Source organism: Erpetoichthys calabaricus, chromosome 2 (genome assembly GCF_900747795.2).
Source record: "Erpetoichthys calabaricus chromosome 2, fErpCal1.3, whole genome shotgun sequence".
NCBI classification, from domain to species: Eukaryota; Metazoa; Chordata; class Cladistia; order Polypteriformes; family Polypteridae; genus Erpetoichthys; species Erpetoichthys calabaricus.
Window position 1 is genome coordinate 47,704,443 of NC_041395.2, and position 14,550 is coordinate 47,718,992.

The 14,550-nt window shown below is 41.1% G+C and overlaps 2 protein-coding genes and 1 long non-coding RNA gene across 6 annotated transcripts in view; 1 reads left to right on the forward strand and 2 right to left on the reverse strand.

Moving 5' to 3' along the window:
* Nucleotides 1–2,541: 2,541 nt before the first annotated feature.
* Nucleotides 2,542–6,089, reverse strand: LOC114645867 (HMG domain-containing protein 3). Its single transcript, XM_028793751.2, has 7 exons — nucleotides 5,300–6,089; nucleotides 5,062–5,201; nucleotides 4,754–4,958; nucleotides 4,563–4,667; nucleotides 4,256–4,452; nucleotides 4,007–4,148; nucleotides 2,542–3,886 (listed from the first exon to the last, which is right to left on the reverse strand). Exons 1-7 carry the CDS (start codon nucleotides 6,087–6,089, stop codon nucleotides 3,228–3,230), a joined length of 2,238 nt encoding a protein of 745 aa, XP_028649584.2. The 3' UTR covers nucleotides 2,542–3,227.
* Nucleotides 6,087–7,433, reverse strand: LOC127526570 (uncharacterized). Its single transcript, XR_007934062.1, has 3 exons — nucleotides 7,374–7,433; nucleotides 6,889–7,048; nucleotides 6,087–6,539 (listed from the first exon to the last, which is right to left on the reverse strand). It is a non-coding gene; the product is annotated as an uncharacterized LOC127526570 (long non-coding RNA).
* A 5,779-nt stretch (nucleotides 7,434–13,212) lies between these two features.
* Nucleotides 13,213–14,550, forward strand: part of dennd5a (DENN/MADD domain containing 5A) — a 126,576-nt gene continuing 125,238 nt past the window's right edge. Inside the window, exon 1 of one of the 4 annotated variants that reach the window (XM_051922348.1) lies at nucleotides 13,213–13,689. In XM_051922348.1, the coding sequence (XP_051778308.1) occupies nucleotides 13,590–13,689 (100 nt within the window). In that variant the 5' untranslated portion in view covers nucleotides 13,213–13,589. The remainder of the gene's footprint in view (nucleotides 13,690–14,550) is intronic. The other 3 variants (XM_051922349.1, XM_028793752.2, XM_051922350.1) reach the window with 3 other exon arrangements.

Below are 14,550 nucleotides of genomic sequence, written 5' to 3' on the forward strand. Positions count from 1 at the left end.
ACCCTGTTTAATACATAAGGGACAAGAAATGGAAGTATGTTAGAAAACAAATAATGGAAAGACACAATGCATCAACCTAATGTTTCTCAGATTTAATGAGTGTCTGCTAGGAGAGCTCCATCATCTTCAGGTGAAGGTTCAAGACTGACCACTGATTTCCAGTCTGACAATTTCTTAAATACCCAGTGGGGAGGACCCTAGTGGGCTGACCCCAGAAGTTATGTTAGAGATCCTCTTGTTTACCATCCTGGATGAGAACCATTTTTTATCTCATTAGAGTCTTGAAGGTACTCCCAATGTGCCAGTCTGCACCACGTCACATATTTAATATTAATAATATTTAAACACACCACATGTATATTGGAGGTTATTTCATCAAACGGGCTTAATGGATGGAATAGTCTCTTCTCGCTTGTTGAATCTCTCATGTCCTTATTTGAGTTTTGCTTATCAAAAGCATCTACAGCTAGACTAATTTTGGGTTGCTTTTAGAGCATACATTTTACATTTTAATGTGAGATTCTCGACCACAACTGTTACAGGACACTGGCTATGCCACAGAGGGCAAAAGTGCTAGAGATGTGGAAATGGTGTGACAGAACCTGCAATGAAAATAAATTAATGTTGTGAAACAAACACTACAGCTGGGAGCAAAACAACAGTCAACACTGCCAGGACATTACTGAGGAGCCATGACCAGAATATGTTCTTAGCTACAATATAACTACCATTGCTTTCTGTATTGCACCAGTTTTGTAGAAGTTTCTGTCCCTGTGAAAGCTGATTGGATTTGATGGAGATAGTTGGATGATATTTTCTGGAATGCACTGGAATGTGACATTGTACGTGAATCCGTAGAACTTCAGGTTGACCTGGAATGAGACATGGTGGATGAGTCCATGAGCAGTGTCAGATCTACGTTTTTTGGGCCTTGAGGCTTGAACTGTTATGGGTGCCTGTATAAATCCAGCAATGAGGTCTGGGTAACCACCATTTATCTTTTTCAATGACAGATTACCACAATTTTTTTTTTTGATATTTTAATAACAGCGGCACGGTGGCGCAGTGGGTAGCGCTGCTGCCTCGCAGTTGGGACACCTGGGGATCTGGGTTCGATTCCCGGGTCCTCCCTGCGTGGAGTTTGCATGTTCTCCCCGTGTCTGCGTGGGTTTCCTCCGGGCGCTCCGGTTTCCTCCCACATTCCAAAGACATGCAGGTTAGGTGGATTGGCGATTCTAAATTGGCCCTAGTGTGTGTTTGGTGTGTGGGTGTGTTTGTGTGTGTCCTGCGGTGGGTTGGCACCCTGCCCAGGATTGGTTCCTGCCTTGTGCCCTGTGTTGGCTGGGATTGGCTCCAGCAGACCCCCGTGACCCTGTGTTCGGATTCAGCGGGTTGGGAAATGGATGGATGGATATTTTAATAACCTTTTAATCTTTCTTTTAAAACCCTTATCATAGTAGACACCCAGGATTAAGAGCCCTGATACTTAAGATTCATTAATTTCGTAGAAGATACGTTAGAAATACAAACTTTATTAATCCCATGGAGAAAGTGAGACGAATACAGCAGCAGAAACATAAAAAACAAGGATAAGGACTCGCAGAATAAACAATACAGTCAACCTATTGATAAATAAATAAATTAATGTATATTGTGCAAATATTTCAAAATGAATATAACGAGTATTTCTGGAGTATTTCATTGAACTTCTTAGCACACCGTGGTGTAATGAGCCTGTGGCTAAAAGTAGTCCAAGAGAGTGCCACCTGGAGGGGATAGATGGGATTTTTCATGATGACATCCAGTTTTGCTGCGATCCTCTTTTCTACAACAGCTTCCAGTGTGTTCAGAGTTCGCCCAGTGATACAGGAGGCTTTATTAATATGTTCGTTCAGGCATTGTGCTTCTTTTGAGCTAAGGTTGCTTCCCCAGGATCCCCTGGGCTTCAGGGCCCCAAAAATGCCCCTGTCTGCCAGTGTCCTCTGCTATGGACTCACTGACTCTCTGGTGTTGTTACTGTTCGCTCGCTAATCTAAACCCGAATTAAAAGGAGTAGGGTCTGGCTGCAGACCGTGCACTCTCAGCCACTGACGTCAGATGCACGCTCAGCCACAATAGGAAGTGCAACAGGGGAGTCGTTTCCTGATTGCTAAGTTGGTACGTTTGCTAGTTATAGTCTTACCATTTATGAACGATATGGAATATTCTTAATCATGTTAACTTGTGCAAATTCACGTTGTTTGGCTGGCCTGTGTTGGTTTATTAACATGTTTACCATTTTAACAGATCAAGTTAACCAAGGTAAATGCTTGCCTGTTATTGTGATTACTAGCAGCATGGCCGTGGTAGCGTAGCGAGAGCGCTGATGTTTAGAGCGTGCTAGTTTAGTGTTCCCGCTGTTATCCCAAGGAAAAAACAATTATGCAACCATCATAACTTGCTAACATCATTTAAATTTAATGTATACAGTATTTATGTGTGAATAAAGAGTAAAATGAAAATAAAACAAATAGAACAATTCTGTGTCGTTAATAATCTTATACAGTGGGTACGGAAAGTATTCAGACCCCCTTCAATTTTTCACTCTTTGTCATATTGCAGCCATTTGCTAAAATCATTTAAATTAATTTTTTTCCTCATTAATGTACACACAGCACCCCATATTGACAGACAAAAAAAAGAATTTTTGAAATTGTTGCAGATTTATTAAAAAAGAAAAACTGAAATATCACATGGTCCTAAGTATTCAGACCTTTTGCTCAGTATTTAGTAGAAGCACCCTTTTGAGCTAATGCAGCCATGAGTCTTCTTGGGAAAGATGCAACAAGTTTTTCACACCTGGATTTGGGGATCCTCTGCCATTCCTCCTTGCAGATCCTCTCCAGTTCTGTCAGGTTGGATGGTAAACGTTGGTGGACAGCCATTTTTAGGTATCTCCAGAGATGCTCAATTGGGTTTAAGTCAGGGCTCTGGCTGGGCCATTCAAGAACAGTCACAGAGTTGTTGTGAAGCCACTCCTTCGTTACTTTAGCTGTGTGCTTAGGGTCATTGTCTTGTTGGAAGGTAAACCTTCGGCCCCAGTCTGAGGTCCTTGGCACTCTGGAGAAGGTTTTTGTCCAGGATATCCCTGTACTTGGCCGCATTCATCTTTCCCTCGATTGCAACCAGTCGTCCTGTCCCTGCAGCTGAAAAACACCCCCACAGCATGATGCTGCCACCGCCATGCTTCACTGTGGGGACTGTCCTAAGTCAGAGAAGGTGATGTTTGCAATGTCATGAGATCTGTGACCACGCTGTAACTGGAGCTCCAAAATCTTCTTGTTTGTTGTTGTGTTTTTGTAATGGACTATGTTGCGCATCATGAAGATGTGTGTTGAGGCTGCCATATTGTTGAGAAAGTAGTTGCTTTTCCGTAAGTTTGCAAAGAACTGCTCCACAACTTGACTGTTTAGCCATCCTTGTAGCTCTGGAACCAAATTAATTCGTCTCAATACATCCTGAGGGTCTTTTGTGTTTGACTCGTGAAGTCTGTCGTAAAGAACATAGTGATCAGCTGATCCAGTGACGGGGTGGCTTTGTGGACTTGGATTTTCTGACTTCTCAGTCAACCAAGGAAGAGATATCTTCAGTCTACCCTGCTTTGCTGAGTCAATGTTTTCCTGTGTTGATTTGGCAAGTCTTCCTTCATGTGGTTGGAATGGGATTGAAGATGGCATGCGTAAATTTCCATGTGTTGCAAGACCTCGTGCAAAGTCGTACACAGAAACGTTGGGCAGGTGTCTCCAAGAGAAAAGGAGGTCGGCATAGTCCCTAGGACTCTCAGCTCTCAAATTAAACTTCAGGCTATACACAACACCATGTGGACATAATATGACTGACCATCCACCTATAACAATAATTTAATTACAAAAATAATAATACATATTATCCTTTTTACTATATATATATATATATATATATATATATATATATATATATATATATATATAATTAGTAATGCTCTTACCTGATGCCCCCCAGATTTTTTGGAAAATCTTGTCATAACATTGACGTGTTCTCATCTCTGCTCGTAACCTTGATAACATGTCCATGCGTGAACCCCTGGAATCAATATTGCAGGCCCTGCAGAGTTTTCTGACAACTCCAACCTAATACAGGTAATAATAAAATGTCATTAAACATGCCATAACAAAGACCATAGTTCCCCTACACTTCATCTTAACTGATTTAGTAACAAATACTTAAATCCATCTACCTTCTGCTTCATTAACTCATCCACAAGACGATCTTCGGATAAATTAATGATCTGTGCTTCTTCTGGAGCACTCTTTGAAGTTGTTACTTTCTCATATTCAGTATTGAGTACTATTTGGGCTTTCCTTGTATGTTTACCAATCCATGGAGCCCAGTTCTCATAGGTGGGTTCCACTGAAAAAGGGTTCTGCGCACGACCTGAAGGGAAACACGAGTTAGTTAAATTTCATTTTAAACCTAAAATAACAAATTAGATGATATAATAAAACATTTCAGGAACCAGTTATCAAATTTAAGTGGGTAATTACTTGGAAAAAATCCACGTGCAACCATCTCAAGACAAACAGATCGCCAGAACTGTTCAATGTCCACTTCGCCTTTGAATTCACCAGGTGGCTCTTTGAGGTCACTCACTTTGTTGTAAAGAGAAATAAGGGAAGATTTTTTCCTGGTATAAAATGTAGCATTAATGAAGAGACATAATTTAAATGTTTTTTACCTGCTAAGCCGAAAACACCTTTTTTATGAAGGTCCATGATAACAACTGGGGGATGGTATCCACAGTTTACACATGAATAACTGTAGTCATTATCTGTTAATGCTTCAAAATGCAAGTAACCATGGAGAAGGCTGTCTCTGTTTGGGTATTGGACTCCCCTGAGGCCTTCCAAAGTGTTGATGGCCCTAGAAGTTGAAATATGATTCTGAAGGAAAAAGAAGCAGGGTGAACAGAAAAATTTAGATTATAAAAATCAAACTAAATGAAATTAATCAATCAAGCTCTGTCTTATGCACATTCATACAAACCTGCAACCCTTGTCTAAGGTACAGACAAAGTTCAAGACTTAGAAACAAGTGATTATCAAAATTGTGCAGTCCGTCCTGCCACTCCTGGTACCTGTAAAGCACATGACATACTGGGCATCTTCTTGTGTAGACCCAAACATCTAAAAAACAAAAGGAAAACAAAAAGTGTTCTTCCAGTATTGTGTGTGTGTTGGGAGAAACATGCAAGGCCACACATTTAAGTGAATATTCAACTTACCGTGCATTACACCTGCCATTGTTGCAATTTTGGCCTTTTTTGTGACCAACAGAGGCATTTCAAGTACAGTTTGTTCAGAACAAAATGTACATGTTGTTTCCACAGGACACAACTGTGTAGGATACTCAAGTAATGACTTGGGTTTGCTTATTGCATCTGGGAGGAAAGCTGGTATTTTTTTTTCATCAAAGACATATTGCACACTTCTTTGCAAATCAATGTTGGGCACATGAATACCCACTTGCATTGTTTGTGCATCTGCTGATTTAGATGGTCCAGTCTTGAACAAGTCTCTATTAATTTGAAACAAGTGCCATTTACCAATGTTTTTGTGAGTACAGGATGTGCGAGCCTTTGCACAGGGACAGTGCCAATTGCCATCAGTCGAATTATAGCAGACCATGACTCTACCGAGACGGCTATAATAATGTATTGTAGGCTCATGTATGGATAGCGTAATCTGCTTATTGGAGCCACCAAATTCCACCAAAACAGAAAATGGGACACAAGCTGCCCGTGCTGCTTTTTGCCGTTTTAGGCAAACTGCTTTCTTTTCATTCCCAAAAAATTTAAGGGCCACCATTTCATCTAGAACAATGGGATTTAAGATATCTTCAAAAGCAGTGTCATGGCAATAATCAAGTGAGCGGAGATGTTCACACTGACTAAAAGGCAATCCACTTCTCTGAGCAAAAAGGTGGAATTGGCAGCATTCCTCCAGTTCACATTTAACATGATGAATGTTGCCTGTTGTCTTCCTTTGTACATGGACCGGAACAGAAAAAACCATGGCCAGTTCGTTGAACTACTGACACTCCATTAGATACATCAACACAAATGCTGGAAAGATGAGACATGAGTGTTACATCCTGGGATATGTCTGTATGTTTTCTTAAGATGTGTGTGTCCAAATTCTTTTTGAGCAAATTTAATGAGCAATGAGGGCACTTTGTTGTATTTGTTGTTTTAGAACTGTTTTCTGGACCCAGCTCATTAGCTTGGGAGGGCTCTTGTACTGGTAGCGGTATGGTATGAGAAGGTTCTTGTGCCATAACAGGTAGGTCGAGGGAAGATTCTTGCGCTGGAAAAAGTAGGCTGTGGGAAGGCTCAGATGCAGATTTTGAGCATATTTTTAGATGACACTCCATACTGTTTCTTCTAAGTATTGTCTTCATGCAAAACGGACAATGGTAGTGACCCTCAGACCTACATGGCAGATGGCAACGACATATTCTCTTATCTGTTAGAAATAAGAACAAGTAAAAGGTAACAAGTCAGTAAATAAATTAATCTTGAAACAAAGCATTCAGATGCTAAACATTGGGACTATTGTGGCTATTATGTGGGCTATATCATGGTCTGTGTCCAGTAAATTTAAAAGCACCTTATTTTCCATGTCTGTACAATGCCTTAAAGTAGACTGAAAACAGACTCTGTTACATGGGGGACTCTTACCAAATTTTTAAAAGAATATTTTTCTCATTAAATATTCAGGTTTTTTGTGATTTAACATGCAAGAGTTCAGTGCATTTTTGCACATTAATTATCCATTCACTCTAGTTATATTGTAATAATCCACCTTGCATTACCTTCAAAAATGATTGCATTTTTTAAATGTCCATCTAAATGCTGTTGGATTCTTGCCAACCTCATAGACTGTAGGGCAGGGCATAGTGGACAATGATACAAAGTGCAACAATTCGTGCACTGCTGTGGAACAATAGCCTCACGTCTTATGGAGGGGTGCATCTGTAAAAGCACAAAGAAACAACACATCTTTGTTTTATTAATAAGCTTAATACACATTTTTACATCACTTTAATTCACACGAATTTAAATATGCTTCTGATATCTTAAGGTCGTAGACATGTGTCTATTTAACGGTAAGATAACGTGAGCTAACTGGCTAGTAGTCACCGTAACTGAAAACAAACTCACTCCAGTCATCAAAGAAAGAAGTTACTTAACGCACTTGACCAAAACATTTACACTGCAATAACGTGTGTATGGCATGAAATACAATAAAACATGTAACTATATAATTCGGTAAAAGAACTAATAAAACGTAACTTACCGTTCGCGTTGGCCTCGAAAACTAAGTTGCTGATTGAGCGTCGGTTGGACTTCCTGTTGTGGCTGAGTGTGCATCTGACGTCAGTGGCTGGGCGTGCATGTGGCTGAGAGTGCACGGTCTGCAGCCAGACGCTTTTTTAAAAGTGCATTACTAGAAATGACTATTCCAAGTTTGGCCAGCAGAGGACAGCATTATCCGTTTAAAGGGACTGACGACACTTTTCCTAAATAGCATTTCATTCATTCATTTTCTGTGCGTGATTATTACAACAGACGATTGCGGATGATATTACTCTCTAGACCAGATTTAACTAATGTGGGCTGCTTTCATGGGGGGTTACAGCGAGACGACAATTTAAATGTATTATCCAGTCAAAATAAGAATGTTGCAAGGCATTGACACCTCCTTGTTGTGAAGACTGTACATTCTTTACGCGTTCGTGCGGGCTGATCTGAATTAGTTACTCACCCTTAAAGGGTTCATTTAAAGTGAAAGTGTGCGTGATTGAGCCCAGAGGTGGACTCTTACATCGTTCAGATTTGTATTTCTCTTGAGTCTGATGCTGCCAAGAATGGCTACCGAGCCAATTTAGGTTCGTAGAATGCCGGAGTCTTCTCCGGCAACAACAGGCGCGAGTGAGTAGGCAGCACCGGACAGGGCGACACCCCAGTCGCCAGTCCCTTAATGGACACCCCCAATTTACAAGGTGAACGTGCAAACTCCATTCATGAACAGGTATCGAGCTCTGCTAGACACCTTTTATCTGTATTCTAGCAGTCCTTACCACCACTAAGCTACTGCACCGAATGGAACATTTTAAAATCTGTGCATATTTAAAATGAATACTTTGGCTCGAGCTCTTGAATTCTAACAAATTTAGATAGAAATGACACAATCCATACATTTTCATTTCTGAGCTTGTGGAGACATTAAAGGCACAAGCAAGCACTGACCTGACCGGGAATTCCCGAAAGAGCGTCTTGTTACATTCCCAGAACACGGAACTTGTCATCATTCCTCAATTCGATTCGTTTTTCGCGACCTGTTTTTGGCTGGCATTGCCTTTCGACACAAAATCAGTTCTTTCTGATAGTGTAGCTCCATTTGAGGGCGCGTATATCCGCCAGCTTGAATTACCAAGATTACCGGCACCTCATCACGTCTCTGCGATTAGTCTAAGCTTGACGGAGCTTCAAAGCCTAACGGATCCTTTTCTCGCTCTATTGCTTTTTTTATTTGGGCTGCGCCAATGCAAAATCCAACTCTTATTCTGTGTCTCGTAATGAAAACTATTTTACACACACCGGTGCATTATTGCTCGCCTGAATTGACTATCCAGGTAAACTGATTTTCTTTACCTTCAGGAAATTGGTCACGTTTCCAACAACAGAATTTGCATTAAACATTCAGGCAATTGATTCTTTCTCTCAGCATGATACAGATTTGAGTTCCATTGCAGTGTTTTGGCTTTTGGTCTTTTTCAACAGACAAACACGGAGTTGTCACAGAAATAAGAAGAATTAGGTGGTTGATGGTAAATGGATGCAATGATAGACTTTTTCTTCTTCTTTCGGCTGCTCCCGTTGGGGGTTGCCACAGCAGGATCATCTTCTTCCATGTCTTTCTGTCCTCTTCATCTTGCTGTGTTACACCCATCACCTGCATGTCCTTTCTCATCACATCTTCTCCTTCCTCTTCTTTGGCCAACAGTAGCCCAATTTCCGCTAGCTTTCTCTTGGCTAACAGTACTGGTGTATGCAAGGACGGACATTCTGTTTAAAAATATATGAACAAATAATACATTTGGGAACCTCAGGAACAGGGGATTGACACCCAGTACACAATGTGTGCCTCTTTCTGTACTCATGCACACTTCATCATCTCACTTCCATTTCATCTCCTCCCACTTCTATGGGATTGATGTGTATGACCAACCATCTCCATACAGCTAGGCCCTGGACAGGGTTACCAGATGCCTCAATAGCTAAAGGAGGACATGGGAACCTGGAAAAAGGACAAAAGGAGGGGGTCTCCTATGCAGTGCTTGTAGAGGAACCAAATAATTAACTGGTACTGTCTATTTTTATTGGCTTCAACATCATCTTCACAATGCAGACTTTCAAATGTGCTGATAGTACTAGGGTGTTGTACCGTGTTAGCCATTATGAATGTAGAGAAAAGCCAAGCAAAATGACACCTTTTATTGGCTAACTAGTAAGATTACAATATGCAAGCTTTCGAGGCAACTCAGGCCCCTTCTTCAGGCAAGATGTAATACAGAAACTGAAGTTTCCTATGTTTATATACACACTCTAGGACAAGAAACAACATTGGTAAATCTTTAAATGAGAGATTTTGTATGTAAAAAATTAATAGATTCATTCAGGCTAGGGTTAATTTAGCAAGAGAGAAAAGAACAATGTATTGTCAAGATCTCTGGATAAGATAACTGTCCAACAAAGTCTTTTGAAGTTTGTAATGAGTTTTTCAAAACAATGTGGGTCTGTAGACAGGTTGTCTGTCATTCTGAGAGATGTAAACAATATGTGCTGATATATCTACATTTTATCAAAGAGTGTGGAGGATAGGGGTTCCCCATTACAGTTTCATGTGCACAAATAAACCGGGTTTGGGATCAGACTGTGAGATGTTTGTATGCAACTATTTGGTTCCAGTACTCAAGTTCTTTAAAATGGAATATTACCAATACAGCCCACCTGAAGCCCTGATCTACATAAACTTACAAAAGCCAGACCTTTTTTCATTTTTTTCAGGTTTGCCTGCCAGACAGAGGTCAAGAGGCCAGAAAGAACACAATGTCCTCCTTTTGCCAGATATCTGGTAACCCTTATCCTGCACCTTTTCCCCAGTCAGACTTAACAAGAGCTTACCAGGGGAGTATCCTGGTGTCCTGACATGTTGGGGGTGACTTTGTCGGGTTTGCTGATGACCATGCTCGCTTAATTATTTCCTGAAAATTTGCCATACGGCTAGCTTAGTCAGACTTTTTTCCCAGTGCACCATGATGCTTTGCAAAGTTAGTTATGACATGTGTTGTACATTCCTATGTGGATCTGGGATAGATTGCCATTGCAACACGAGCACTCAAAAACAAACAAACAAAGACGGCATTGGGGCAAGACTGAAAATATGGTGTACTTTTTCATTTCACTCTAAAATGGAAAAACAATATAATTTTTAGACTCCTTGATGTTCATAACCCTTATTTGTAGAGCATACTTATTAAAAATCCATCCAGGAAAAAATTAACAAAGATGGCTAATCATAAGAATGCTGATCCCTTGCTTCACAGGCTGTTGGTAGGAGATCAGGAGATGCAGAAAGAGAAATAAAGGACTTGGAATATTTTTCTTAGTTGATTTATATATAGACTGGGCATATATCCATCCATCCATTATCCAACCCGCTATATCCTAACTACAGGGTCACGGGGGTCTGCTGGAGCCAATCCCAGCCAACACAGGGCGCAAGGCAGGAAACAAACCCCGGGCAGGGCGCCAGCCCACTGCAGGGCATACACACACACTCACACACACACACACTAGGGACAATTTAGAATCGCCATTGCACCTAACCTGCATGTCTTTGGACTGTGGGAGGAAACCCACACAGACACGGGGAGAACATGCAAACTCTGCACAGGGAGGACCCGGGAAGCGAACCCGGGTCTCGTAACTGCGAGGCAGCAGCGCTACCCACTACGCTATGTCACCGTGCCGCCTATATATATATATATATATATATATATATATATATATACTGGGGCGGCACGGTGGCGCAGTGGTAGCGCATGCTGCCTCGCAGTAAGGAGACCCGGGTTCGCTTCCCGGGTCCTCCCTGCGTGGAGTTTGTATGTTCTCCCCGTGTCTGTATGGGTTTCCTCCGGGCACTCCAGTTTCCTCCCACAGTCCAAAGACATGCAGGTTAGGTCGATTGACGATTCTAAATTGGCCCTAGTGTGTGCTTGGTGTTTGTGTGTGTCCTGCGGTGGGTTGGCGCGGAATTGGCTCCAGCAGACCCCTGTGACCCTGTGTTCGGATTCAGTGGGTTGGAAAATGGATGGATGGATAGATATATATACTGTATATATATATTATATATATACTGTATATATACACATATATATATGTATATATATATATATATATATATATATATATATATATATAGAGAGAGAGAGAGAGAGAGAGAGAGAGAGATAGAATTGTTTAGTGCTTGTTTGTGGCTATTTGTTGTATTTTTTTGTGATTATTGTTCCAACTCAGTTTTGTTGTTTAAGGCACGGTGATGCAGTGCTTAGCAGGTTGAAAAGATAAATCTTCTCCTTCTTCTTCTTTTCTATAATGGCAGTTGGCAGACCATCAAAAGTCCATTACTGTCACCAACTGGACTGGAATGTGATGCAGAAAGGGAAAAAAACCTATAACTATAAATACCTATATTTCCAATTAAATGCTTTGTAATAGCCCTATAGTTTTTAAATAACAGAATATGGATCTATTAATCAATTTAAACTCATCTCCATACTTTAATAATTGTTATAATGTCAAATTACACATTCCCAGAGATTTAAAATATTGAACTTGTTTTATGCCACAAATCCTAATAAAATATGCTCTACTGTCTCTAATTGATTACACGATCTGCATACTCCAGACTGATGCTGTCCAATCTTGAATAATGTATAATTTAATCTAGCATGCCCAATTCTGAGACATGTTCATATAATTTCTTCCCTTCTCATTTTGCCCCCTTTTCTCATGAATTCAACTCTGCTTTGTATTCTATACATTTGTAGAGACCAGATCATTTAAAAGCACTATCCATCCTTCCATCTATTATCCAACCCGCTATATCCTAACTACAGGGTCACGGGGGTCTGCTGGAGCCAATCCCAGCCAACACAGGGCGCAAGGCAGGAAACAAACCCCGGGCAGGGCACCAGCCCACCGCAGGGCGCACACACACACCCACACACCAAGCACACACTAGGGACAATTTAGAATTAAAAGCACTAAAAACATTGAATTTGATCCAGTGCTTTTACAGTTTCTTAAAGCAAAAAACCTGCAGAACATCATCCCAAATGCAGGCGTTGCTTTCAAGCTTTACCTGGCATTGCCTGCCAATACAAGTGATAAGCAATATTTCTTCAAGCACAGCCTAGTAAACAATAGGCTCAGATTCACAATGAGACTGGAAAGACTGCATCTTTTGACTACGGTAACAACTGTGATCTGATCAAGGACTTTACTGGCAGAAAAGTACAATTTTGAAAAGTAATACAGTATTTATATATAATTCCTGATTTTGAAGGCATTTTCTAAAGAGTTCTATAGTTGACTTTTGAAACCTTGGTTTGGATGTTTACAGATGTACAGTCCCTCCTTAATCTGGCCCTGGTAGCATCCCGCCTGGGGCTGGTTTCCGCCTTGCTCCTAATGTGCCCAGAATATTATTTGGCTACTAGCAAACCATTAATGTACATAGTAAACTCGGAATAAAATCATTGAGGCAGACACACGACCTTTAAATTGGACTAAAATGTGATGTGTGTAAACCTGATACTTTAATCACGAATAAATCAAAATAATGCAAATCTTATTTTGCATGTGAACATCTTTATAATCATTATCCACTAAGTAATGGAATAAACGGGTTAATAAAACATCGTATACCTCCAATTCATTAAACAGATGTTTAAAGCGTTTAGAGTAACGGTTATATGAAGAAAACGTTTAACTTTAATTGGAGACATGAGGAGATACCAGACTTGTTTCGGTAAAAAGAACATGTGAAATTACAGTGACTATAATACGAAGATAAATGTTTTATCCATGCCAGGACCCAGTTTAAAATCCACACCATTCCTCGCCGATCACCTCCTTCTGAACGAGCGGACCTTCGTGTCCTCTTTGTTAAGTGATAAAAACGTATGACGTCATTGCTTTTTTCGCGCAGCCGTAGTTTGGCGCTCAGAGCGCCTCTTACTTGGGAGCCACAGCTGTGCCCTTGGCCCATGATGCAGCGCGATTGACACCCTCCTCCTGTGTCTTCGGTCTCCTGTTCTTCTTCCAGCTGCTCTCTCCTCCAACGAGCGTTTCTCTTTTTCTGTTTTTCATGGAAGCCTCAAGGTACGGTTGGAAAGCTTGACATGCAGTGCGCTGACAGAATAGCCACCAGATCAGCCTCAAAATGACCACGGGCTTCAGCTCCAACTCCTGCCGATTCGCGGACTACTTCGTCATCTGCGGACTCGATACCGAAACCGGTCTGGAACCGGATGAGCTCTCCGGTGAGTGTGCGGGCTTCAGCAGTGGACATTTAACACGAATTCTTACTGAGGGTTCGGGAAGGTGAGGGGAAAGAAAGAACGAACTGCGGAGACTTTCGCAAAAGGACGGGGTAGCGTTCCTTTTTTTGGCTAGGGGAGAAAAAAAAATCTGGCCAAGATGTTGCAGAGGACAGCTGCTCACTGGCAGATGTGCAGCGTTCATAGCCTTTCCACAAGCAAGCTTTAGCTTGTACACTGCCCCTTTGAGTAACCAAACAGTTTACTTACTTAGTTGCTTAGTTAGTTAAGCAGTTCTGCGGGGTTAAAAGAGGACATCGCTGGTTCTCCCCGTTTGACAGCCGACTGCGTAGAGTGAGGAAAAAGCTTTCCGCACTGCGAGATCGTGGGGGCTCAACCTGAGTTTGGGGCCTAGCAGGAGCACCCTTACATAGACTTCTTGCCCAAATATGCGGTTGCGTGGGCAAGCTTGAGGAATTTGCACAAGTGGTCATTTTCTCTGCATATGGTCTTTAGTGATGGGAAGGGAGTGAACACCCATTACAGTACGTATGTGTATAGTGTATATACAGGGAGTTTGTGTGCATATAGATTGTACTGTATATATTCAGCATACTGTATATGCACACGTGTATGTGTGCAAGTGTGTGAATGGAAACACATTAGTGAAAATTGCATTAAGTAGTGCTACATCAGTGTCTGTGGACACAATCTTAGTATTTCAATTGCCGATTACGTTTAAGAATGCAAGTAAACCAAAAAAAACTAAAATGGCAAAGTAAAAGGGACATCTTATATATTTAAAAAAGTTGTCTTAACAAATGGTCGAACACTTGCCTTAATTTATTTGTTGAGTAATGTAAA

What these genes read in the sequence shown, in the direction of transcription:
- LOC114645867 (XM_028793751.2), bottom strand. Translation starts at nt 6,089, where the DNA reads ATGGTTTTTTCTGTTCCGGTCCATGTACAAAGGAAGACAACAGGCAAC. An exon ending in AATGGCAGGTGTAATGCACG is followed by an intron (nt 5,202 to 5,299) that starts GTAAGTTGAATA and finishes TTTGTTTTTTAG; the next exon opens with ATGTTTGGGTCTACACAAGA. An exon ending in AAAAATCTGGGGGGCATCAG is followed by an intron (nt 3,887 to 4,006) that starts GTAAGAGCATTA and finishes TTATTGTTATAG; the next exon opens with GTGGATGGTCAGTCATATTA.